The 25203-nt window shown below is 45.4% G+C and overlaps 2 protein-coding genes across 9 annotated transcripts; one reads left to right on the forward strand and one right to left on the reverse strand.

The window, feature by feature from the left end:
* Nucleotides 1-93: 93 nt before the first annotated feature.
* SLC51B (SLC51 subunit beta) lies at nucleotides 94-12599 on the reverse strand. Of its 8 annotated transcripts, none has more exons than XM_080396920.1 (8): nucleotides 12127-12599; nucleotides 8001-8206; nucleotides 6896-6961; nucleotides 4307-4407; nucleotides 2789-3163; nucleotides 2342-2485; nucleotides 1393-1483; nucleotides 94-568 (listed from the first exon to the last, which is right to left on the reverse strand). In XM_080396920.1, the coding sequence occupies exons 4-8, from the start codon at nucleotides 4344-4346 to the stop codon at nucleotides 352-354; spliced, it is 867 nt and encodes a 288-aa protein (XP_080253046.1). In that variant the 5' UTR covers nucleotides 4347-4407; nucleotides 6896-6961; nucleotides 8001-8206; nucleotides 12127-12599; the 3' UTR covers nucleotides 94-351. The 8 variants fall into 8 exon arrangements, with proteins under 8 accessions (XP_080253046.1, XP_080253044.1, XP_080253040.1 ...); XM_080396918.1 differs by having other exon boundaries at nucleotides 8001-11092; XM_080396914.1 differs by having other exon boundaries at nucleotides 8001-11707.
* Nucleotides 12600-12605: 6 nt separating this feature from the next.
* Nucleotides 12606-18534, forward strand: MTFMT (mitochondrial methionyl-tRNA formyltransferase). Its single transcript, XM_080396906.1, has 9 exons — nucleotides 12606-12813; nucleotides 13409-13621; nucleotides 14047-14169; nucleotides 14984-15086; nucleotides 15619-15694; nucleotides 16251-16342; nucleotides 16849-16930; nucleotides 17565-17650; nucleotides 17951-18534. The coding sequence occupies exons 1-9, from the start codon at nucleotides 12665-12667 to the stop codon at nucleotides 18149-18151; spliced, it is 1125 nt and encodes a 374-aa protein (XP_080253032.1). The 5' UTR covers nucleotides 12606-12664; the 3' UTR covers nucleotides 18152-18534.
* The last annotated feature ends 6669 nt before the right edge of the window (nucleotides 18535-25203 follow it).

Consider the following 25203-nt stretch of genomic DNA (forward strand, 5'->3'; position numbering starts at 1 on the left):
TTCTCTGGCTGACCGCAGCGTGAGCCTCCCACTTCCCACCTCCCACCTGGCTGGTCTCCCACCTGGTTGTGGCAGAGGCAGGTGGCATCCGAGGGAGGGAGCGAAGCTAGCACAGGAGAGAAGGCTGGAGGTAGCCAGGAGCTGTGGGTAAAGACCAGCCACCCAGGAGCTGAAACGGGGGAGGCACAGGTTTGCCTCGAGTCCAGAGCTACTCCTACTGGTGCAGCTCTGCTGCTTCCTTCTTTTTCTCTCGTTTCGCCAGGCTAAACTGTGTTTTTAAACCTCCATCACTATGAATAGAGACATCCTGATATGTTCCTTAGGGCCTAAATGGTTTGACTTCAGCTGCTGTTATATGGCATCCTCAGACCTCTCTGTGTACAGAGACGTGACGGTCCCGTCCTTCCACTGGACCATCACTTCTCCTGATCTCTGCTCCTGAGGCACTGGCTCCTGCTTTTGCGGCTCGGTGGGGCTGTATTCCTGCACAGGCATCAGGGCTTGCTTGGCCTCCAGCTCCGCCTGCTGCGCAGTTTGCACTGCTTCTCTATACATTCTCTTCCTTTTTCTGCAGGGAAGGCATGGAAAGGAAATGCAGCATGAAGCAGCAAGCCCGGCCCACCCCTGGGGGCAAGTTCCTACCCCTGGCGATGGTTACATCCACCTCCTCACACCTTGGCCCTGGGAACACGTGAGCTGCTTACGTGCAAACCCTGCCAGCTGCACTGTCGTGTAAGTGATCTGAAGCGTCTGGGTACACGCAGCTGTGGGGTTTGCCCTCGGAGAACACACAGCGCCCAACGCGAGGCTGGAACACCCAGCAAGCCATTGCTAAAATGACAGCATGGCAGAGACTGATAACCTTAGCTCTTTCTCTCATTTTAAGATGGAAGCTCTGACCCAGATGTAAGTTTTCATGCTGTAGAAAACCGAGAGTTGCTCCTCAGCTGCAGGGTTGTTGTGCAGCAGCACAGCCCAGGGGAATATCGTGGGAAGGCAAACAGGGAAAGGCTGGGGAGTTGTTCTCCAGAGCCCCTGTACTTACTGGAGAGCATCTCACACTGCACATTTCATGTCACTTCCCTCCCAACAGCCCTGTCGGGCTGGGCAGAGCTGTTGCAGATACTCTACTGGTGAGGATCCAGGGCCCAGAGAAGTGGCAACACATGGGGACAGCAGGGAGTCAGGCAAGGTTTTACAACGAAGCATTGTTCAAAGGGAGTTTGTCTTTGCTCTTTTCCCCATCACTCAGGGCTTGTCCTGCTCTACATCTCAGCATGCTGCCCTGCCCTGCCAAACCATGTCTGTCTGTTTGGGCTGGGGGTGGGGGGTGGGTTGGGGGGTTCAGCACACCATCACACACCGAACGACCCCCAAATTTTCCCATCTCACCTGTTTCGCACAATGTTAATGGCCAGAAGGACAAGACCCAAAATCATGGCCACAAAGGAAAGCGCGAGGATGGAGTAATTCCACGTTGATGCTGGGGGAAAGCAAAGAGGCAGCGTTAGCATGCGCAGAGCAGTGTGACCTGCAGAACACAGCCAGGTGTTTTCTGAGGATACCCAAGCTCAGAGTGCTGTGGCTGGGCCACAGGATAAGGGCAGAGGCACTGGTATCCAGCTCCACACTCAGAGCAAAGCACCCATGTCACATTTTTTGGGATAACCTCAGGCGACCCTCCCTCCCTGGGCAGGCGACTTGCACAACTGCTTTCTGCTGCTCACAGCCCCCTGCCTTGGGCTCTGTATGGCTCACGCTGACGCCAGCTGCCACGCATGGCTTTTCAACCTTGCCCGAGAGCTGTGAGCGGCTGTGCCCGAGGGTGGGAACAAGGCTGAGAGCTGCAGCATCCCACCATGAGCACTGCTAGAAAGGCCCCCCCAGTCTCTGCAGCCCTTCTCACTGCTGCCACACCCAGGCAGGTAGACTTTGCCTTTGAACACCAGCTGGGGTGCGCAGCACAGAGGGCAGCAGATGCTCTGTCCTTGATTTTTGTGGCTTTGAAGTTGATCATCGTGGCACTGACCTGCTCATATCAATCTGCTCCCTCCACCCTGCCAAAATCACTGGTCATCCCAGACCTTTGCTCTCTTGGCAGGCTATGCCTGGAAAGAGGCCAAATCCCTCTCTGAGAGGAGATGCTATCTCAGCAAAGCCTCGTGCCTGCCTTCACCTGTGGCCTGCTTCTTCTGGAGGCAAGACTGAGGGTTTATGTATCTGGGGTAAATCACCTCCTTGGGTAATTCCCTCCATCATGTCCATTAGGCAGGAGGGTTAACAGCCAAGGACCGCATACCTCTATTTCAACTCTCAACCCAGGAACATCAACAGGACTTACGGTCTTCTCTGCGGAAGAACCAGAGCAGCTCCTCCAGCTCTTCTTGATCTATACCCAGTGCAAGAGTCACATTCCCTGCTGTGTGGTCATACATGTGTGTGCTGGCAAGGGCTGCAAAGAAGTAGCTGTCTTGCTCTGCCCTGGCTGTGGAGGAAAAGAGCAGAAAGATCAAATGGTCACTCGCTGCAATACTTCAGGCTAGAAATGGCCTTCTCCTCGGCTCCCAGGGCTGCCCAGCACATCTCTCCAAGCAGGCAGAATGCAGCCGTGAGGGCACAGCCTTATCTCATGCACTGAGAAGTGGAAAGCATTTCTGCCTCACACTGCAGATGCCGTTACGGTGGGGCACCCAGGGCTGGAAAGACCCCAGGGCACTGACTGTGCCTTTCTGCATTCCCCAGCAGTGTGTGTGCATGTACCACTGGTCCCAGGGTGCGTAGCATTTACCTGGTTTCTCCTCACACACGCTCTTGTCTGCAGCATCTTGCCATTGGGCCTTAAGGCCTCTCACATTGTTGAGAGTGACTCCTTTCCTCTTTGCCACCAGGTAGCCCTGGCTGCTGCCCACAGGAGAGAGCAGCGAATTCGAGCAGTCCCAGCTCATGTAGTCTGCGCTGTCGCAGAAACTTGTCTGCACTCTGTCAGCCCCAACCACAGAGAGGCAGCTCTGCGTGCCATGATTCATCAAAGAATCGCCTTGCCAAGACCAGTCCTGGAAATCTGACTCTGGATTACAGTCCTCCAGCAATACATTCCCATTCATCGGGCTGGCTTGTAAACACAGCTCGACGTTAGCATTTTTCATCAGAAAAGCTTCAGTGCCTGCAAAGAAACGAGCATATGAGATGGTCACCCCCTAAGGATGGGACATATATGCATACCAAGTGTATAGGGCAGATGGGAATGACACCGAGTTCTGGCACTGGGAAATCAACACAGGGCAGAAGGCATTCAAGAGGCAAATTGCCTGCAGTCCAGCTGCTCTTTGCCAGGGCTGCTGGGCTTGTAGCTTTCCCTAACCCACAGCTCTCAGCAAACATGGCTCAAGCACATCCTTTGGGTGGGTTCTGGGAAGGAAGACCATCCTTGCAACTGGTGCTGAGCTCCGGCTGAAGCTGTATCTGTATCTGTTCCCCAGAAAAAGATGGTGAGCTCCTCTCCTAGACTTGAGCTCTGCTAGGTCCCTTGGTGGGCTGGCAGCTGTCAGCTCACAGCGCCACACAGCCTGACCCACACTTAGCCCCTTCCTGCTGTTCACGGGAGGTGGGAGGCTGCTCTCCTGGTTTGTTCGAAGAGGCAAAGGCTCAGACCCTTTGGTGGGCCTCACTGCTGGCTTCTGCTTTCCCTCTGGGAACAGACATGCTGATGTCCTGCTCCAGCTGGATGAACTAGACACTGTCTCCAATGTCTCTGTTTCTGGGGAACCACAGGGGAAGGTTTTGGGGCTCAGGTATTTCTAGTTTGGTTGTCTAACCTTAAAGCGTCAGCTGAAACATCCCTGTGCACAGCATTGGTGTGGAGAGGCCCAACAGACATTGATATTGGGTTTAAAAAAACCCAAATCCCCATAAGTCAGGTGTCTTCCTTGGTGTCAAAAAGATGGCAACAGTGCTGGAAGCACAGTCTTGGGGTGAAACTTTCCCCATGGTTGAGAGTGCTATATACTGAGGAAAATGGGTCCCAGGAGAAGAAGAAACCATATTCCCAAAAAGTTTAGGTCTTGAATGCATGTCTTTGCCATAATGCTATCTGTATGTGTTTTCCCTCAGCCAGTGAGGTGTTCATAAGGTCATACAACAATGATGGAAACTCTTGCACATCTAGCTCCCATGAACCTGCCTTGCAGACAATGTCTTGCTGTATCCCCTGCTGAGCCTGGTGTGGGTCAGAGCCTGTGAAGAGGCACAGACTCAGCATGTGTGACCTGCTTCACCAACACCATTATCCTCTAAGCCAAGACTCTACCTTGCAGCAGCAAAAATGAGATTATCCAGAAGAACTTCATATTTGTATGTGCAGCTGGGATGGATCACGTCTTCACCAGTATTTCTTCAGTGCACAAGTGCCTGGAAGAGAGAGATAAGGGATAACCTCAAAGCACCCTTTGCTAGCACAGTGCCACTGGTTTTATCACTAGGAGCACTGAAAGTTACACGAGCTATTACTGAGAGGGACTGGAGACAGCAGGCCAGCACGTTTCTGCTCTGGTGTCTACAGCAGCTGAATGGAGGCAAAACCACAAGTGGAAGTGATGATCTTTTAAACAACTCAATTCCCTTCTCTGCTCCAGCTTTGTACTCAGAGAGAGGACCTGATGTACCGCTGCAGCTGTGGCATCTGTTTTCTTCTGTGAACATGAGTCTGAGCTGCCAGGACAGGGTGCAGACATCCTGGGAGCCACTGAGGTGACAGCAGAGTGGGTCTGGCACAGGGTCCACTGCCTGGGGCTGGAAGCCTTGCCTAGGTGACCCCGTGCAGATGTGAGCCTAGCTGCTGCAAGCCAGCCCCTCCCCAACTGACCTTGCTGCTTCCCTCCTTGCTCCCCCACCACAGTCCTTAAGGAATACATACTCTGTGACTACCTGCTACCAATCCTTGTATGGCAGAATAAGGGTGTGGAGACAATGAAGGGCTCAGGCCAAACAGGAGGAAAAGCCAGCTTGTTGTTGAGGCAAAGGTATCTCCCATCCCTCAGGGAAGCAGAAAGCTCCTCATGGACCTTTAGTTTCTTATTTGTCAGTGGCATCAATCTGGCTTTTATGGCTGTTTGTCCAATTCAGTTCTTCAGCCTCCTTTGGAGGGACCTGACCTAAGCAGAAGGTTCCCATCTGTCCACTGTGAGTTACTTTGAGATGGTTAGGTGGCTCTCCCCAGCCCACTGCTCTGCCTCTGCTCACCGGCCTCACCTGAATCGTCACCCACTCGCAGGTGAATGACACAACATCTGTGTCCCTCAGACATGCTGGCCCCACAGGCCATTACTTATTATGTGAGGACTTAAGACTTTTATGACTGATACTCTCAACTTTTACCTGCCTTGGTAGCATCGCCTGGCACTGTCTGAAACTGTTCCCTCGAAATCACTCACAAGCACGTTCCAACATGCCAGTTGTGTCAACAGTGCTGCTGCTGACTCCTCTGGGAAGCACTTGTCCTACTGGTTATAGACCTAATGATTGCTACTATTTCCCCACCCCCCTCCCCCTTCTCAATGTCTTCATAATTCAAAGTTCACATTTTATAGCCAACTAGGCATTCAGGCTTGCTCCTTGCTGCCAGAAAACCACTTGTTAGCAGTTCTTTGAGGATGAGACTCTCAAATACATGATCCACTTTGGCTCTGTACTTCAGAAAATATGGCTAAAGCTACTCCCTGCAGTTAGGTATGCCAATTACTTTACCGACCAGGTAACCTTTAGCTTATTCACATGGATCACTCCTCAGAAAGGAGGAAATAAAGTCTTGGTGCCGATGAAATCAAGTTATAAGTCTGCTACACCCTAATAAGAAGTGCCACTTGAATGTGTTAAATCTTGCTGTGCAAGGCTTCTGTCTAATCATTTGCTCAAACAGGAATATTTGACATGTATGTTGCTGATTTTCTCCTAAGGTGTTTCATAACTTGTGGGCCACCTCCTGGTGTCCACACCAAAGCTGCCATGCACAGCAGGGGTGCTAGAAAGCTGCTAGAAGTACTTCACTACTTTATAAAGCAGTGACCACCAAATCTCCCCCAGATGCGGGAAGCTGGATCTTCTCAGGTAAAATACAGTAGCAGAGTGGATATTTACCATGCATTAACAGGAAATTTAGGTAAAAGAGTTTAAAGGAAACTCCCGTTATTTTAAAGATCTTCTATATCTACATCAAACTGGTTTGGAAGTTTCATTCACCAAAGCTACAAAACAGTGTTCTCAGGCCAGTGTATCTACCCCAGTAGAGAGCCTGAGCAGGTCCAGAACACTGCCTGTACCACCAGTTTCCCCAGTAAGGAAACACTGAGTCCCACAGTTGGGCTGAACATGCTCTGGAGAGTTTGGATCTTCCAGCCTAAAAGATTTTTAAAGACATCTCCTCCAGCTTCCCCCACACAGCTGCTCTGCCCCACTGCCCACATCCCAGCGTGGGTGAGCGCTGCTCCACCAAACAAGCTGAGAGAGTGTGGGTGATGTCTTCTCTGTTGCTCTCCCAGCCACACATCTCAGCAGTCACTCTGGCTGCTGTTGGATGGGGGTGAGCCCTTAGATCCAGGCCTTTGACAACTCTTAGACTTTGGTCTCCTACCCTCTGAAGACACCTAAGACCCTTCTGAGGTTGCTTCCCAGCTTGGGTACAATATGGGAAGCTCAAATGAGAGAAAGCTCATGCATTTTATGCTTGTATGGAAGGAGATAACAAGAACAAAGAGGCCAGCATCTTCAAAGGAAACATTTTACCAGTGTTATTTTCATCTGAAAAAAAATTTCATTTCTTTCTTTTTGCAAATGGGATATTCATATCAAAAGCTGCACAATTTGTATGCTGCATGTACTTCAGGAACAAAGAGTCACTCACCAGTGCTGTCTCAAATCCTCCTGTTCAAAACCAGGATCTGTGATCGTTGGTGGCATCCAATGAAATCTCAAGAAAATATAGAAAAATGGCAAGTGATTGCTTTTTGCTCGACATATTGATCACGGCACTTAAATGGTAAAATCCTTCCTCACTATGGAAGCCCTTGGAGATCTGAGACCCATCACATACACAAGGCAGAGCTGAGGGATCGGTGCTCCAAGTTGGCATAATCCAGCAAGGGGCCTGTCCTGTGTGGGAGAACACATGTCCCCAGCAGCATGTGGACTCTTTCCAGCCAGGGCACAGCACGTGGTGTGCCCTGTGTGTTGGTTTTTATCAGGTCTAATACTCACAGTTGCTTACTAAGCCAGATGTTGCCCTCACTCTGCAAATGAGAAGTCTTGAGATACTGTATTGATACAAGTAAAGATGGGGAAAAAAGTTTTCTGGGAAGACCATCAAGTACAGCTTCTGTTAAAATGATAATGTACCTCTGGACTGCCTACTCCATATTCACTACACAATACGGGACGATGCACCTACAACATCCAGTCTTTGTAAAATAGTGTCCTCTTGTCATCCAGACTCTGTCTCTGGTGGTTACCTTAACTGATTGAGTTGAAATGTGTCAGTTATTCCAAATACATTACAGAAGTGGGATGCCCAGTCTTTGAGATTGACAGAAGATACACAATGGCACACCATGAAGATACAAATGGATGGATTGGTTTATACAGGTACATTAAGGACTCAGTTCAATTGAGGAACACAAGAAAAACATTTAATATTTGAAATACTAAAGTACAAAAGCAGTCTGTACTATTTTTTAACCTTTGTAAAGTTAAAAGTTAATGAACAAATCTGAGTTGTATTGAATCTTTTCCTTTGATTGCTTTCCAGACTGTTTACATGCAGGAGTTACCCCAGCCTGCTTCTTACTTGCCATTCACTCTCTCCTTAAACAAATTACGCAGCCTTCACTTAAAATTTCCCAGGATCCCAGCTTTCTAACGGAAATAAATAAATAAGCCTTTCTTTACAGATAGCTATAAATTAACCCACCAGCTAGCGCAGCAGGAATGTCCGTTAATCTCCGCTAACTCACCAGAAACATGCAGTTCCCAGCAGAGGAAGCTACATTTCTTCTTTAAGCCCTGCTGTCTGAAGACATCTCCTCCGAGCTCTCGTCAGCCCCTTACTATGGTGACAAAGTTGCCTTTCCTCCTATTTTGGTATGCTATGAGCTGTGATTCATTCTGCTCCTGAGTCATGTGTGAATGCTAGTCCAACAGGTGAAGTTCACTCCAGCCCCTGAAAAAAACACACCTCCTTAGTGGGTCGATTACGGTATGAGGTGAATGACCTTCCTGCAAAGTATGAGCTGTAGGAACGTCCCGCTTATTTGCTGAAGCTATTGGCATAATCAGTATTAACAGAGCACACCAAACGGAATGGCAGTAATAAGTTACTCTGGGATTAACATAAACGATAACGTTCACTCTGCCTGGCTCGCTCCTCGTTGCAAAAAGGAAGCATGTACTGATAAAGCAAATATTAGCCCCCGCCCCCTTTTTTTTTTTGTTATTCTAAGGCTCTGAGAGCACCTCACAAGAGCAATTGACTTTGCAGGCAAAGCACAAAGCACTCATCAGAGATTCTGCCATCCCTTTTTTACAGGTACTGACAACAGCTGGCCAAGTGAATAGACTGCTAAGAGGCTTTGCAGTGTCACAAGACTGATGTGCTGCCTTTTTGTGCCAGCCACATTTGGAAAGAATTCCTCCTCCCTGAACTAGCTGATCCACGGATGGAGCTGTGTACTGCAAAGCAAGTGAGATACTTCTCAGTGATGGGTTTGGAGCACATAGCTAGCACTGCTTAGCTTAGACTTAATTGGAGATGAGCACAGTAATCTTATGTTCTTTCTGTTGTTGGTGTTTTCCAGCTTGAAATAAAGCATCTTTGGCATGTAAGCCAAGGTGCTTCCAGTGCAATTGATCCTTTGAATCCCATCTCACAGCTGATTCAGAGCTTCCTCTGGCTGCCCCTGTGATATTTCACCCAGCAGACACGCACACTCCCCAAACAGAGATGTTTCACCGTTGAGCGTTAGCCTGGCAGCAATGGGATGGGAGCTCATGCTCAGAAACACATCCTCCAGGCAACAAGAGCTCCTCTCTGCTGGGGGAGGCAGGTCAAGCCAGGACATCACACCATGCTGTAAATTGGGCTATCTTTCCTCCTCATTTCGAGTTGGATCATTTGAAAAGTGTCATCACACTAGGGAACGCTTTTCTTCAGTGTCCTTGTGACCTTTCCATTGCCAGGGAAGGGGTTTCAGTGACAGGCCAGCAAGCAGTCTCGCAGCTTACACAACCAAATCCTCTGGCTCACTGCCTTTGAGAAAGATGCAAAGGAAATGCCTGGCTCCTGTAGTGCAGTCTCTGAGTAGAGGGAAGGACATATTAGCCATGGTTAAGAGGTGACTGTGACAGGAGGAGGGTGAGTGCAAAGCCACAGAAGGTCCTTTTTAATCCCAATTTCCTATATAGCTTGAATCGTTATTATGTATCTATATTTTAATTAAGAAAAGTTTAAGTATCGTTATTATGTATCTATATTTTAATTAAGAAAATACATATAAATTTCCCCAGCTGCTGTGCAGAAGCTGGGCATGCCAGTGTAACCCACATTTCCCTAAACTGAAGCCTCTGAAACCAGGTGGAGAAACCTGATCAGAGGAGACAGAGTGACTACAGCCCCTGGGACGTCACGGGAACCTCTGCAGCTCTGCAGTGCCCATCTGGCTCCTGTCCTGCCTTTGGGCTGTTTGAGGAAGAGGTGTCCAACAGCTCCTCCTGTACGGGAGACCCCCAAAACCCTCATGCAGCCCTTGCAAGTCCAGTGTCCCACAGCCAGTGGTGCAGTGATGGGCTACTTCCACTTGCCTCCCAGGGGTGGAGCAGTGTGAGTCAGGGACAAGCCTTAGGGCACCAGCACAGTGGCTCCTATTTCACCCCCAATAACCCCCCAAAAATAGTGTCCAGATGCAGGTAGGTGGCTCAGATGCCTTCAGGACTTAGCATGACGTACATGGAAATAAAACCAGTTTCCTGCTGGTTACAGTTGGCCCTTCTGCCCAGTAATCCTCTCCTTCTCTAGAGGGCTGCGAACACACTCAGGAGCTATCTCTCCAGCAATTGCTGTGTTTTAGTTCACATTTCCCTTGACGACACTGGCAGCCTTTAATGGGAGATATCTTTTTACTTCTTGGAGACACTTTCAGTGTCTTTGGCTAGGAAGCAAAGTGGAGATATGACATTGATTTGTGTTCTGCTTCCTCCTCAGATTTGTCCTCACTACTCTTAAGAAGAACTTGTCCGACCTTGGTGTTTTAATTGTGCTTATCTTTTTTGATCCCTTCTGTGTCTTTGACCTGAAATGCCTGGTTACAGAATAACTAAACATTCAGGGTTGTTGGTTTTTTTCCCCCACGTACAAAAGCAGAGTTCAAATGCAGCAGGAAAGAAAGATTTGTGAGCTTCTTTTTGCCTTTTTTTTTCTGAAGCAATCATTGTTGATTTCATTCTGCTGGAAAAATTTATATTGTAATAAATCTTCAGTTAAAATTAATGTACACTGTGTCCAAGACATGATACTAAATAATAGCTGTAATCTGTTTGAACTGCACAGTTGTATCGGAGCCGAGGATTAATTACTTGTGAGCAAGTATACTGGAGTGAATTTAAGTCCACTTCATAAACTCACTGCAAATGAAGCATTAATTACTTCATGAGTAAGGATGGCAAAAACTCAGTATGGACTTCCAGTATTTCCAGGAGCCTTAACGACTGCCAGAACTAAGAATCCGTTTCCAGGGTTTAAGTCCCCTGATGAGCAGCAGGTGAAGCTCCGCACGCAGTGCCGATATGATATACCACTGACACGTTCAGTGCCTCCCGTGCTGGGATCTGATACCTGGAAATTAACACCGAGCAGCAGCTGGATGCAGACTTCAAATTCCCAGCTTTCAGGCAGCATTTGGGCTATCCAGACACGCATAGTATGTCCCTAGCCTTTCTGAATTGCTCGTGATAAATCCAGGGTTTCACCCAAGACCTCAGAGAGCTGGTATTTGCCGGCACAACACAGGACATCTCCTTCCAGCCTGCCTTCCATCAATTGCGATGTCTGCTTCTGGAAAACATGACTATTTTTCAGCATCTGAGATAAGTGGTCAAATTACATGCTGCGTGGAATACTGCTTCCTCTTTTGGGGGGGCCTAATACCCATAAGTGCCTGTAATTTCTTAGTTATTGTACAACAACTAATTGTTCCCTGTTTACCAGCTCCATACTATTTATAATAAGAGAGACTGCTCGCCTCCTCTTTTCCTCATCTCCACTTTCCAAGACAAACTACAGTGGTTGCTTTAATCTCTTCTCAAACAGAAGTTTTTTCCATCATCCTTGTTACTCTCTTTATCTTTTTGTATTTTTACCGTATCCTTTCATCTATGCACCCTGAAATGAAGCAGCTGGAATTGAAGTATTCTGCATGCGACTAAATTGAGGATTTTCATGAGGCTCCCTGAGTAACAGAGAACCAAGTTTTCTGGAGCAATTGATTTTTATGTACTGATTCTCAGCTAGGAAATTACCTCAGTATTTGGTAGGGTATCCTCCTCTTTCCAGGGTGCAGGAATATAAGCGCCTCAGTTAGGATGGCCTTACTCATTTTTATTTAACCTGTAACAGCACTTTCTCATTAGTTTTTGTTTCTACCACTAGAGACGGAGGCATCTTCCATACCTGAGAGAAGAAAGCCTTTATGGTCAATACAGAAGTGAAAAAGGGAATGAACATGCAGTGCCGCTTAGCGCAGCACAAATTTTCACTTTCCTTAGCGATCCTTTCCTCGTGTGGCTGTCTGGCATAAATTCTATCATCCAAGTAATTTACATATTTTCACTGGCATATATGAAATGTTTACAGATCCTCACATTCCATGTTTTTGAAATTCCTAGTGCCAAAGACTGCAGGATATACTGTGATTTAGATGTATAGGGAATTTGTGTATGCAATTTACATTAAATGAAACACCACACAACTAAACCACGGAGGAAGAGAATGTTTGTAGTACAGTGATAAAGTATTTTCATTCTTACGTTATGCGAGACGACCGGTTTTTAAGTGGTTATTCCAACCCCATAGTTTACAAGAAAACTTACTTTATATTATAATCACTGTTAGAACAAAGCTGTCCACAGAGGCAGCCACAGAAATTAGCTTTTCAAGCGCTGCACTGGAGCCAGAAGAACATCAGAGGCTGCGGTGTCAACACCCCTTTCTGACCCTGACGTTTTTCCGCGTTATCTTTGCGCAAAGCAGCCAGTTTACGGTCATGAGGGCCAGGGTTATGGGTCCCCCGCCACAGGAGACGCTCGCTCGGGCAGCACCGACGTTGCGGAGAGCCAGAAGCCACAGGCCGGAGGCCGCGCTCGGGGCGTGCAGCGCAGCCCGGGGCTGAGGCAGAGGCCTGGCTCGGCTCCGCTCCCCTTTCCCCGGGCGCGGTGCCACCGCCTCGGCCCCGGGAAGCACAACACGCGCTCCGTGAGGGCCCCGCCGCTCCCCCCTGCGCGGGGCTCCGCCCCGTCCCGCCCCACCCCAAGATGGCGGCGCCGCCTCAGCCCCAGAGGCCGCCCCGCCCGGCTCCCAGCGGGCTCCGCGCGCCCGGGTGCGTCATCGCCCGGCGCCGGAAGTGCCGCGATGCGGGGCCGGCTGCTGCGCGCCTGGCGTCAGGGGCTGAAGGCGGTGCGCGGGGCGGCGGGGCAGGCGGCCGCACCGCCATGGCGGGTGCTCTTCTTCGGTACCGACCGCTTCGCCGTCACCACCCTGCGAGCCCTGGAGGCGGCCAGGTACCGCCTGCTGGCGGGGCGACGGGCCGAGCGGGCCGTGGCCTGCGGGGAGGAGGCCGTGGCAGTGGTTGAGGGGCGGGAGGGATGGAGACTGAGGGGGGGCGGCAGGGGCTGTCCTGTGGAGGGAGGGGCGGGGGACGGTGAGGGAGGGCTGGGCATCGGGGGGTGGGAGAGGTGGTGGGGTTCAGGGGCCGCTGGGGGATGAGCTGGGGTTGGAGGGGCAGGGACTGTAGGTTGGGCAGAGGTTGGTAGGGGAGAGGGGGTGGAAGGGATCTTAGGGTGGGTCAGGGACCATGGCGTCGTGAGTGGCTCAATGGAGAGGTATCACAGGGGGTCAGGTCTTGGAGGAGGGGCAGGGACCATGGGGGTTCGTAAGGGGGCTTGGATTGAAAGGAGGAAGCCTTTGGTGGTGAGGGGGCTGGGGCTGGCAGGGTTGGGAGGCTAGGGTCAGTGGGGGGAGACTGGGGACCACGTAGGGGATAGGTGTTGGGGGGGCAGGTGCTGTGGAAGGGCACAGCAAGATGTGGAGGTGACCCAGTCTTTGTCTCTCTCTTGGTCTGCCTGTGTGAGGCCTTCAATGCCTTGTCCACCCTAGGGTGCCCAGCAAGGACTCACTCGTCTCCAGGCTGGAGGTGGTGACCCTACCCTCCCACTTGCCTGGGGACCTGCCTGTGAGGAACTGTGCCCGGGAGCTCCAGCTGCCTGTTCATGAATGGCCACACACAGGACCTGTGGGGCAGTTTGATATAGGTGTGGTAGCATCATTTGGACGTCTCCTAAGTGAGGACCTTATTCTGCAGTTCCCGTAGTAAGTGAGTTGACCGAATGTCTGTTGCTGCTTTGTAAACAAAGCTAGACTATGGTTTTGAGTCGGCACCTATGACTTGTAGCAGGTGAGATCAGCTTCTTCTTGGGTTCATCTGCTTAGCCTGAGCCTGCTTCTTTTGTGTGGTTCACTGTTGTTCTTTAACACGCTGATGTAGATCTGTGCAAATGTTCAGCACAATATGTATACCTTTATTCCCCTCATTTCCCTTTCTGTGTTTACTGAGAAACTGAAGGTTATATAATGTGATTTTTCCTTTAAATGTATATTTAAACCAGTAATACTTCAGAAGATCTGAGAATTTAATTCTTAAAGTAGTTTCAGTGTAGTAAATGTTGCACACCTGTTTACATATGGGTTCCTCTTCAGGTACTGTTCCTATTCTAACTTTAAAATATTCAATTCAGTGGCGTGCTGAATGTCCATCCCAGCTGTCTGCCACGATGGCGTGGTCCTGCACCAATAGTCCACACAGTGCTTCATGGTGATAAAGTGGCTGGGGTGACAATTATGGAAATAAGACCAAAGAGGTAGGTTAGATGTGCTTCCCAAAACAATATACTGCTTCTCTTGCCTCTCAGGACTTAAAATCATCACCGCTTAAATCATGTAAATCATTCTATGTAATAACTTTTTTTTTAAATGTGTGTTTAATATTAAAATTTGAAACATCTTAGAAACTTTCATCTGACCATATGAGACTTGCCACAAATACAGTATTTTAGGGAGTGCATAATTTGTACTCTCTAGACTCTAGGCTTGTTCTCTAATTCTTAGTATTATCACAGGGAGCAGACAGAGAACAAACAGTCACACAGCTGGATGTATAGGCTTGGTATGATGTCACAGAAAAGATCTGGTTTTCAGACTTCAGGGTCACCTGTAACCTCCTGTAAGTGAAGCAGAGGACAAGCAGTTGCCTATCTAGAGATGGGAGAGATATTAAATGTTTTGGTTTCAGCATAAACTCTGGCTTAAAAGGCTTGGGAAAACAAATATAGTTATCTTTTCTTAGATGCTTGTCTGATAATAGATCTCAGGAAAGTGCAAAACAAGTTCCTTCTGAATTCTTTAGGTTGTTTCTGCTGAGGTCTTATGCTTCTGAAATGTAAATTCTGCTTTCTAATCATTCTCAGCTTGCTGAGGTAAATCTTGCTTACCAGGATATATCTGATACTCTTTTCTCTGTATTGTCTTGTGAACCAAACATTATTTTGATAATGTGTGAAAAATAAAGTTTTAGAGGAGGAAAGGGTAAATAGTAACTGAATTAACTTATTGAATGTAGATGTTTGAACTGCTGGTTGTTATAGCTTCTCCTCTTGTATGTTTTCTGCCTGATAGGTTTGATATAGGTCCAATTATTAAGCAAGAAGAGTTTGCGGTTCCTCCCCGCTGTACTGCAAAGGAGCTAGAAGTGATGTTATCAAAGATGGGTGCAAATATGGTAAAGTCATGCAAGCTAGTGTCACTTCTGATTAGTACCTTTTAACATATGTGAACAGAATTCTTTTTAATCTTGTTTTGAGTTGACTGCAACTGTTGAGAAGGTAATGATCTGAAACTTAATGTTTGTGAGCACTTTGCCTTCTTGAGAGGAAAACTGTGTGGTGTGTGATAAGCTGTCAGTGTTGGTCCTGTGTGTTGCCGTTCAGTTTCTATTCAGTGAAGAACTCAAGTGCTTTGTATGGAAACAGTGCGTGTTTCTTCTTTCATTAAAGGGAATAATATCAGAGGGGAGATCATCCATAAAAAAAATACTTGGCTTTTTTAATTGTGATTCAGCAGGTAGGATGCCTTTAGTGTGTTTGTGTGTATGATGCAAGTCTTCTTAATATACTGACCGAGTTTTCTAAGAGCTCACAAGAAAGTTTCACTGATGAAGAATTAAGTACTGTATTTGTATGTCTTATATTTACTGTTAATAAAAATATTCTACTTAGCTTTGCTAATATTCTGTACAAAATTTAATTTTGCAGCTGTTAGCAGTTTTGAAAAACTTGCCTGAAAGTTTAAAAAATAAAAAAGAGCAACCGAAAGAAGGAGTAACATTTGGTAGGTACACATCATATTTAATGCAACTTTTAAATTTTTTTTTATTATATCAGCTGGAAAAGTAAGTTTCTTCCTACTGTGTTGGGTTATATATTCTTTAGATACCTTCCTCAGTATGGTCTCTTCACTGCCTTCTCTGGCTTAAAAAACTCGTACAGAGGGGAAAAATCTTTCAGAAATCTTCAGGCTTACTACATTAATGAGTCTTCTCCCAGTTGCCTGTACAATATCAAAATCACTAGTGATACTGCAAAATCTGAATGAGTTATTCTTCATGGTTATAATGCAGACAAAAGTGTTACAGCTGTGCTTGTAAATATGTGTTATCAGTTCATAGTGCAATGGGTAAATAAGAGGACAACTGAGAATAAAGTATAAGTAATTGAGTTTTTTGCAAAATCTTTTCTCCAGTTTAAGGTACGTATTGTTAGACAGTAATCCTGCCATTGGTCAGAATAAACCAGTTTAAAATAGTATAAAATAGTACAGCTATTTGTTTACAAAAAGGTGCGAAACAAAATACAAAGTTTTTTAATTTCTTCTTTTCCCCTCCTAGCTCCTAAAATATCTATAGCTAAGAGTTGTATAAATTGGGAAGAGCAAACAGCTGCACAGATAATTCAGTTGCATCGTGCAATAGGAAGTATGGTAAGACAGTGGATTTTTTTTAAACCCTTTTCTGTCCTCTGGCATGTCTGGGTTTGGTGGGTTTTAACTAGTAACTAAACCTAATTATTTCAGCTTCTGAAACCTAGCATGTGTTTTAAAATCCCAGCACAGTTCAGCATTAGAGGCAGAATTAGTGTGGTGGAGAATTTTCATGAACTTGATCCCAAGTGTGAAATCGGCTCAATAGTTTTGTATTGTTTCCTCAGAACACTATAATGACATCTTTGCATGACAGTAAACAGTGTGAACGGCGACAGTAAACAGCTATTGTAGGTAGTCACTTTGTGTATGCTAGTGGTTTGCTTGTCAATGAGATGAGGAATAACAAGGAAAAGTAGATAAAATAAAGTCTCTTATCTGGACATTGACCTAAATTTTCCCCCTAATGTTATTATGACAGATATCTTGTATAAAAAGCCCCACAGCCTAGGCAGTTTTGTGGAAATTGTGATAATTCTTAATGTGTCATCTACTTCTGTTTCCAGTTTCCTTTGCAGACACTCTGGAAGGGTACTACTGTTAAACTTCTGGATTTTGAGGAAGTGGATAATATTCCTGGGTTTTCTGGTATTTTAATTTAATCTGTTAAGTTTTCCTGTCTTTTCAAACATTGACTTGGAGATTGTACCATATTGTACTAAAAAATAGCTTTAAGTACTGCTTTCTGAAGTCAGTCAGTCTTGTATGTGCTCAGAGTGCAGCAAGTTTCTGTGCCCAAAGATGAGCATAAAATGGGTTTTAAGAACATTCTTGCTTTGTGGTGATGTTGAGCAAGCAGCAGGTATTGTGCTGTGAATCCTGAGACTGGAGGATTTTAATCCTCTAATTAGTTAGGAGATCCTCTTCTAATGCCATTGTCTGGGGATCTCTCATGAGGGAAGCTGTCCCTGTGTACTGTGGCTTAAACGGTTTTGTATAGTAGTCTGTGAGTCTGAGAGCCTTGTGGGCCCAGTGGTTTGCTAGAGCCCAATCAAGCTTAATGACTGTTTATGGATCAGATAGGGAGCAGTGCTAGAGAGTGACTGTTCTCCTTCTCCCCTGCTCATTTGGGTACAATAAACCACAGATAAATAAACAAATAAAATAGTGTTGAGCAAAATAGTGACTCAAGATGATTATCATGTTCAGAGAGACCTAAGTGTTTCAAACTTTTTTGTACTTGTTGGCATAAAAATGCAGGACAATCTTGCTTTGCTTTTAGATCAAATGTTAAATGATCATGGAGCTGTTGTTCCTGGTTCATTACTATACCATAAAGAGTCCCAAACGCTGATAGCTCGTTGCAAGGTAGGTTTTTTCCACTTGTTTTATATTCAGTGCCCTAAAGATGAGGTTTTTAGTATTTGTGTGTTACATAACTTTTGTCTTAGTTGTCCATTTTTATTCACTGAACTAGTTTAGATTAGAATCAGCCTTCTCATTTGATACTTGAAGAACTCTGCTTCCACTAACAGGCTTGCAAGAGAGAATTTGACTTGTAAACATAATGACATTAAATAAAATGTGTTCTTTAAGCCAAACTGAGAGCTAAAGATAATTTTAAAACATGGAAGAAGCTTACTGCCATTTTCTTGGTTTTATTTTTAGGAAGGCTGGGTTGGATTCAAAAGAGTCATATTAAGGAAGCAGCTTACAGCACTTGACTTCTACAATGGATATATGCACTCTTGGTTCCAGCGGCAGTCAAGAACAATTCATCAGGAATGCAGATTTCAAACACTCAAACTTAGCACAGAAAAAAAGACTCTGAAAAAGAGGAAAATATTGGCACAGGATATAAAGCAATAGTTGTATTACAAAATGTGGAATATGTCTGTAAGTTAATAGTAATATAAAATATTTCAGTGCCCGCCTGAATGTTACAGTGTTACAGCATTCAACTGAGTTAAGGGGTTTCCTCCCAAAGTGTTTGATGTTGCTGTCATCTGCGTGTTTTCATCATGGGTTCCTGATGATACTCATTTCTTTTTCCCCATCAAGGAAGAGAATCTCTGAACACTGAAGACGGTTAATAAATCCTTGTTTCTACTGTTGAGTGTATAAAAATATAAATGTTTTTTATACAATGATTTCAATTTCTTTTTGAGGACTTCTGGTATAATTTTCTTCAAGCATAAGTTGTACACAGTTACTTTAATCTGGAAATATTAAAATCCTATGCTTCTCTGTAATTCAGAGTTTAGTGTTCACTGAGACTCTTAGATTGTCTAGTTTGATTTTCTTGTGGACCCTTCAACTAGCTTTGTATCCCCATGTTGAGATGAGTAACTTAAGCCTTTGCTGGGAACATCTAGAGTATCTTTTCCTGTCCATGATAGTTTTCTTAGTCAACTACATTTAACACAGGACATCCCTTATTTCTCACTGGAATTTGATGCCACATCTTTCTATAATACCATATGTGGAGCTGTGTGCAGCTGGTATATGCCTTTGTTGGGTTGTTTGCTAGGTGGGTTTTTCTGAGCAGGTTGATTTCCCATCTGATTGACTTGTGCAATCATTGCCAACTGCTTAATTACCTGTCTTCCAGCTTATTCCCTTTGTGTAGTCTCAGTCTACAGGTGTATACTTGCAGTGTGCTGGAATTCAGTTTCAATAAATTTTCAATTTAGAAATGGAACAGAATATTTATAATCTGTTCTAATCTGAGTTCTCATCCAGTTGTTTTAGGACCATCTCGGTATTTGTTTGGGCCTGTTGACTCTGAAAATACTCTCTGTAGTAAGCACTGTTTAATGTCATCCATGAATGGTAGCTGATGGTTTTTAGGTACCTGTGTGTGATGTGAGCACATGATTTTGTTTCCTGTAGAGGAGTGAAGGCAGTGGGTTCATTAGCATTGATAACATGCAGCTGTGGCCTTGCCTCGAAGGCAGTGGGTTGATTGCCATGGATGATGTACAGCTGTAGCTCCTTCCTGCTAAGTAGTTAAATAGCCCTGAGGAGTGTGGGAGAGGTGGTTGGGTGGAGGAGGAGTGGCCTGGCCTGGCCTCTGGAGGAAGGAGAAACAGTGCAGCATGGACAGTAGAACCTGACTGAATAAAAACCTTGTTGCAGCCTACTAGTTTGTTTGTGCTGCAACATTTGGTGCCCCGTGTGAGGCTGACTGAGTTGGACTCCAACTACAACAATTGGTGTCCAATGTAGCTGAGACAAGTGGGAGAACCTTTGACCCATAACACACCATGAGGGGTGAGCTGTTGACAACTAATCGATATGGGTGCATCGCAATATTTTTTGTCCATCTTAACTCAAATTGCAACTGTTTCCTTTAAATTCAGAAAAGAAAAATTTGCTGTGTACGTTTGCTTTTCAATACAAGTGACTTGTTTTAGTCTTACTGTTTCTAATCTACGAACTTGTCATTCACCTTGTTCAGTAGATATTTTTCTTTGATAGCTTTAGCTTTTCTGATCAATGTCTTACCTTTTCTGTTTAATCATGTCAGTTGCCATCTCTTCCTTCTCCTTTTTTGTTTTCGTATCCTAGAGTATATTCCACTTAATATTTGTATGCCATTCTATGTTCTGCTGTTGTACTTTCTGTCTGATGAGAGAGATTTTTGCCTGATGAGGAGCCGTAAACTGAATCCAAGCTTTTCTTCAACCTGCCTTTGGTTAACAGCATACGTAAGAAGGAGCATTTAATGTGAAGAATCCCAAAACTGTTGACTTTTTTTTCTTCTTCTTGTCTTGAAAGTAATGTAGCACTGTGAGGATAGCAATAAAACAAAGACCAGCTGCATTTTAGGAGCTGCTGTAATGTTACTTGCTCAGCTTATTCCTGCTTTTTCTGAATATTACTGATGTAAAAGCAGAACCGATGGTTATTCAGACTTGGGGTGGGTTGTTGGGGGGGTAGCACTGTTCTGTTAGGTTCATGTTTACAGCAATCTTGGAAGCCTCAAAGGAAAAAAAATTGCAGGAGTTCCGTAGGCTTGGTGTTACAATGGTTGTTTTTCTCATGCTCGTCAATGCCAGCACATCCTCTTCCAGATGTCCTATTGGCTCTTCAGACTTTTCAGTGCTTTCCTGTCTTTTCCAGCAGTCATGCTCAAGTCAGGTGTTGAATTCATGGGACTTAAATCAAGGTGACAGGAACTTGATGTGTTTAAGTGTGACTCGCTGAATGAAAGCAAGCAAAAAAATCTAGAAAAATGTGTTGCCAAATGGATTAAAATGCTTCTGAAAAAGCATCTGTTAAAGCAGATTTTTTGCATTAGTTAATGCAAATAATTAAATTAATGCAAAAAAAGTAAATAAATTGAAGTATTAATTGCTGTGGGTCCAACAGTTAATCTGCTTCTGACTGGTTTTCCAGAACACAATCCTCCAAGAAATCCAAGCCTATGAATCAGAGTCAAAAACTGGAAACAAAAGCAAGCTGGAAGTCAAGCTTCTGTGGAGAATGTTTTTTTGTCTCTGCCCACAGACTCAAGGGTGCAATTTGTGCTGCAGAAGTTATAAAACTGGCAAGTTTGTTTCCAAGAAAATGATGTACTTTTTGTGTTTTGCTCCCACCTACTACTTGCAAGTAAAGGCTGTGAAGTCGTTTTGCTTTTCCTCTGTTTAGAGCAGTGTGTGAAAGGTTAGTTATCACCTTATGCCAATAGAAGGGAGGGTGGGTGAGTAGGTGTTTTGCGTGTTTGTGGGGCTGGTGGGTGGGTTTGGGGGTTTTCTGGGGTTTGTTACATCACTGGTCTGAGCTGCATGGCTGTTTGCCTTGTGTTTTCCCTTCTGGAGCTTCAGGGAATTTTTCACCAGTTATTTGTAAAGAACACTCATAGGCATCACTGTAATTCAAATATTCAGTGTTTGCTGAGGATAAAAACTTTCTCTACAGCCCCTTCCCCATAGACAGTGAGGTTTTTGACACTAATCAGCTGCATGATAGGGGTCTGGACTCAGGCATGGATTGTATCCAAAGCTGAATCAGCAGAGAAATGAGTATATGAAAAACCCCACCACTGCAATTTATAGATAATTTTAAGCACAAATGATAAAGAATTTTAGACGTGGGAGAAGTGAAGCATTTTGGTTATCTGTTAGCATGGACGGAGCCAACTTTTCTGATGTACCAGGTCCCCAGGCACTGGAAAATGCATTGTGGTTCATGATGACCTGAGCAAAATGAACAGTGAGGTGTGACTCCCACAGAAAGAATACAGTATCAGAAGTCCAGGCAATGTAAGGTTAAAAGTTTTTAGATGACCAGACTGGTAAATCAACTGCTTTGTTCTAGGAATAACTTGAGGAAAATTCCTTGAAAGTTCTTTAACTCCTTTGCTTTATTGAACCTGCTCTGACCTTATAAAGTTGATAGAAAAGAGCTGTATCCCTATCCTTTGCATCTCCAAAACAACACAGAGCAAAGCGATGTTATTGCTGGGTGGCATTAATGCTGCTGGTTGGAATACCAACTTCCAGCCAGCAGTGTCTGTGTTAGATGTTAGCATCAGAGAGAACCTGAAGGGCAATTTGTACATCTTTTGCTGACAGCTTTAGATGACGCCTTGTGTGAGATCTGTTGCTGTTAGTTGTTGCTGGCAGGTGGTAGTTTCAGTTCAGACAAAACGATAAAGCAACAGGGCAGAGTTTCCCTGCGTCTTTGGGGGGATTTGAGGTGGCTTGTGCTGAGGAAGCCTGTAGATGGTGCTGGCTGCATCTCTTTCAGAGGAAAACCAAAATCGGCGTGGAACATCTGGTACAGAACGTCTTCAGTTAGTTGTTTAATACCAAATAATGTCTAAACCATATTGTAACCAGGATACCTATACTTGTAACTTAATCTTTTGGTCTGTGCAGAGTTTGCTTTAAAGCTTCTTGAAATTGTTTTCTAGGGAAGAGGTTATCAAAGATCAGGCAGTTCTTTGTTGCTTAACAGTTAATGTCCTAGGTCTGAATATGCACAACTTTACCACAGTTGTTTCATGGAGGAAAGGAGGGCAAGATAATTTTTTTTCTTTTATGGAGGAAATCTTCAGCATGCTATTTTTGGCATGGTGGAGAAGCTTTAAAGGGAATTGGTGTTCCCCAGGCAGCTGTTAGCCAAAATGTCTCTTTGGAAACTTTGCTTTCACCTAGCTCTGTAGGGATTTAACTTGGTAGGTAATGAAAATCTGATTATTTTTGCAGAACAGACAAAACAAAAATGGGGCATTCACTGATGAGGTGTAGAATAGCATGTGAGGGTTCACTCTGGAACATGGACATGGTGATTCAATGCCCAGTACCACTGCTGAGGTCAAGTACAGCCACCCTAGCAATTGGAAAGTTATAGTAGCAAAATAAAACATTTGTCCTCCTCTTGGACAAGAGGGAAGGTAGCAGAGGTATTCATAGACCCAGCATCCACTCTGGCTCAGTTTAAGATCACTGGAGCCAAATTACTGGTAGAACTGCAAAACGTTTGGGCACCAGAAGGGCTCTGGTGTTAGATAGGGGTGATTTAATCTTGGATTTCAAATAAATGTTAGAGGGAGTGATATTTCTTAGGATGCTGGTGGCTCATAGTTAGATGCATCTGTTTCATGATCTGAAACCTTGCTACTCCCCCTGCTTCCTAGGAAACCTCTTAATTCCTGTTTTATGCTGAATAGATTACAAATAAACAAAAAGTATAAGTGACTAATCACAGGAATACTTGAGTCTCTTTAAAAAGTTGATTGCAAAATCCCTGAATAATTTGAAGGTTGAGACTAGACAAGAATCTCCTTTTGTTTATCCTAACCGCTGACGGCCTCATAGCTTCTGGGAAGCAATATTTTCCCTTTCTTAAAAGCAGGAGGAGGGATAGGTCACCAGATTTATCTGCGGGTTGGAAACTAAGTGACCTTAATGGAAGATGCTTTGCCATTAGCTGCAAACCTGATGATGTTTAGGAGCCAGGTCTCCCACTTCAGCCTGTTTCTCAAGGTTGGTGGTCCAAAGGCTAAGGCTGAGGGAGGAGCTGAGTCGAAGCCTTCCTGCATTCCTCCAGCTGATGCTCTCCTTTAATATGTGGGAGTGTGGGTTAGGTTTCAGGTTGCAGAAAGGACATTGCCATACACTGACCATAGATGCAAGCTGGAGAAGTCAGAACTGACACTGAACTATAACAGAACACTTTGAGTGGTGGATGCCAGGGCCTGCTGTAGCTTTTCTCCTCTTTAAACTTCCTTAATGTATTTGGCATGGTGGCTCATCAGTAATGAGGAAGTGTTAGCAGTGAGAAGAAGTGAGTGGTGGTTGTTGGGCCAAGGTTGTTTTCTGTTGATAGTGATTAAGCACCCGTGATTGAAACCCCTCTGTCTTGCTCTGTATCCAATGTAGTCTGCCAGCAGCCGCCTCTGAGAGCTCAGGGACTCGGTGCGTGCAGAGATTAGTTTGTTCCTCCAAGTCGGAGTTAAGCTGCAGTGGGGGACAGTTTGGGGAAACTTGGAGAGCATCTTGCTGTTTCAGGCTGTAGGGCTGCAACCATTTCATTGCTGTTAAACAGACATTTCTCGCCAAAGCATAGTGCTCTTCCTTGTGTTTGGCGAGCCCACATGCAGCACAGGGATCAGATCCTGAGCTTGCTTTCATCCATGTATCTCCTGGGTTGGTCTGTAGAAGTCATTTGTGTTACTTCACCCTCAAAGTGATAAAACTAAGTTCAGGATTTGGCTCTCTGTCTGCAGAGGGGGAGGGGAGCAGAGGGAAGAGACATTTCTCTGTGAGTCTGCAGCACAAGCCAAGAGCTCTGTGGGAAGGTCCAAGCTAATGCTCCCCACTGGCTGCCTTGGCCCCAGCTCGCGCCAAGCCCTTGCAGCAGACTAAACACAAAAGAAAACACAGAGTCTAAATTCATTGGTATGAAGAGGATGTGCCAGGGTATTCCACAGCTCTTCCTTTTCTGCTTCTCTTTGATAACTGTCATTTTGCATAAAAACATGGATTATTAAGGTGGGTTTTTTCTCTTTTTTTTTTTTTTAAGCATAGTTCAGGCTGCATAGGCACTCAGTCCTGCACAGCTCTGCATTTAACGCCTGGGATGCTCTGTGTCAGACCTGAGAAACCTGTTCTGAAGCTTGTGAAATGCTGTTGAAAGATTCCCCCTGCCCTTGATGGGCTGTAGGTAAGACAGCATAGACCTAGAATTGGCTTCATACCCATCGAAGTGGATTGGATAGGAGAGGGAAATCCATGCTTGAGCACGTGTTTCAATTCCAGTTTTCATCAAGTAGCACTGCCCAACTTTTTGTGATCTCTTTTGATGGAAATTTCAGTGTTGGAGGCTTACTGACTTGCCTGCACCCTGGAAATTTATTGCCAGTGTTTCAGTGTAAACACAGGATGTCTTCTGTGCTGGTGAGGCCCTTGATTCCACTGTGGAAGTAGTGGGGGTTTGATAGGGCAACTTAGTATTTCGCTTGGAGATGGATCACTGTCTGTTTGACCCCTTCGGTGGCCATATGTACCTTCAGCTAAGAGCACCTGCTTGCCCAGTAGTGTCCTGCTCGTTGTTGCTGAATGTGATGGGAAACCTATCTTCTCCCTGTCTGCACGGCTCTGCGTTGCCTGGTTTCCTATCATTCTTAAAGCACATGTTCCCAGCCCTTTTTTCCTGCCCATCTTCTTCCACTCTGGGAGCCCTGCTGCTGCCTCCTTAGTTCAGTCCTTGCCCAGACCTGCTGCTCTGCTTCTCCCAGCACTGTTGCTGACTCTCCATATCTCAGGGTGGGGACAGATTCCCTGATTGCAGCATACCATGGCCAAGCCCTGGGCCTGGGGAAGCACCAGCTACCCGCCAAACCCCTCACCCATACCCAAGATTGATAAAGCTGTGACCTGTTTATGAACAGAAATGTGGAATTTTGCAGA

The sequence above is a fragment of the Falco punctatus genome (genome assembly GCF_963210335.1).
Source record: "Falco punctatus genome assembly, chromosome: 7".
Classification (NCBI taxonomy): Eukaryota; Metazoa; Chordata; class Aves; order Falconiformes; family Falconidae; genus Falco; species Falco punctatus.

What these genes read in the sequence shown, in the direction of transcription:
- SLC51B (XM_080396920.1), bottom strand. Translation starts at nt 4,346, where the DNA reads ATGAAGTTCTTCTGGATAATCTCATTTTTGCTGCTGCAAG. An exon ending in CTCATTTTTGCTGCTGCAAG is followed by an intron (nt 3,164 to 4,306) that starts GTAGAGTCTTGG and finishes GTTTCTTTGCAG; the next exon opens with GCACTGAAGCTTTTCTGATG. An exon ending in ATTAACATTGTGCGAAACAG is followed by an intron (nt 569 to 1,392) that starts GTGAGATGGGAA and finishes CCTTCCCTGCAG; the next exon opens with AAAAAGGAAGAGAATGTATA.
- MTFMT (XM_080396906.1), top strand. Translation starts at nt 12,665, where the DNA reads ATGCGGGGCCGGCTGCTGCGCGCCTGGCGTCAGGGGCTGAAGGCGGTG. An exon ending in CAAAGATGGGTGCAAATATG is followed by an intron (nt 15,087 to 15,618) that starts GTAAAGTCATGC and finishes TTAATTTTGCAG; the next exon opens with CTGTTAGCAGTTTTGAAAAA. An exon ending in TAATATTCCTGGGTTTTCTG is followed by an intron (nt 16,931 to 17,564) that starts GTATTTTAATTT and finishes CTTTGCTTTTAG; the next exon opens with ATCAAATGTTAAATGATCAT.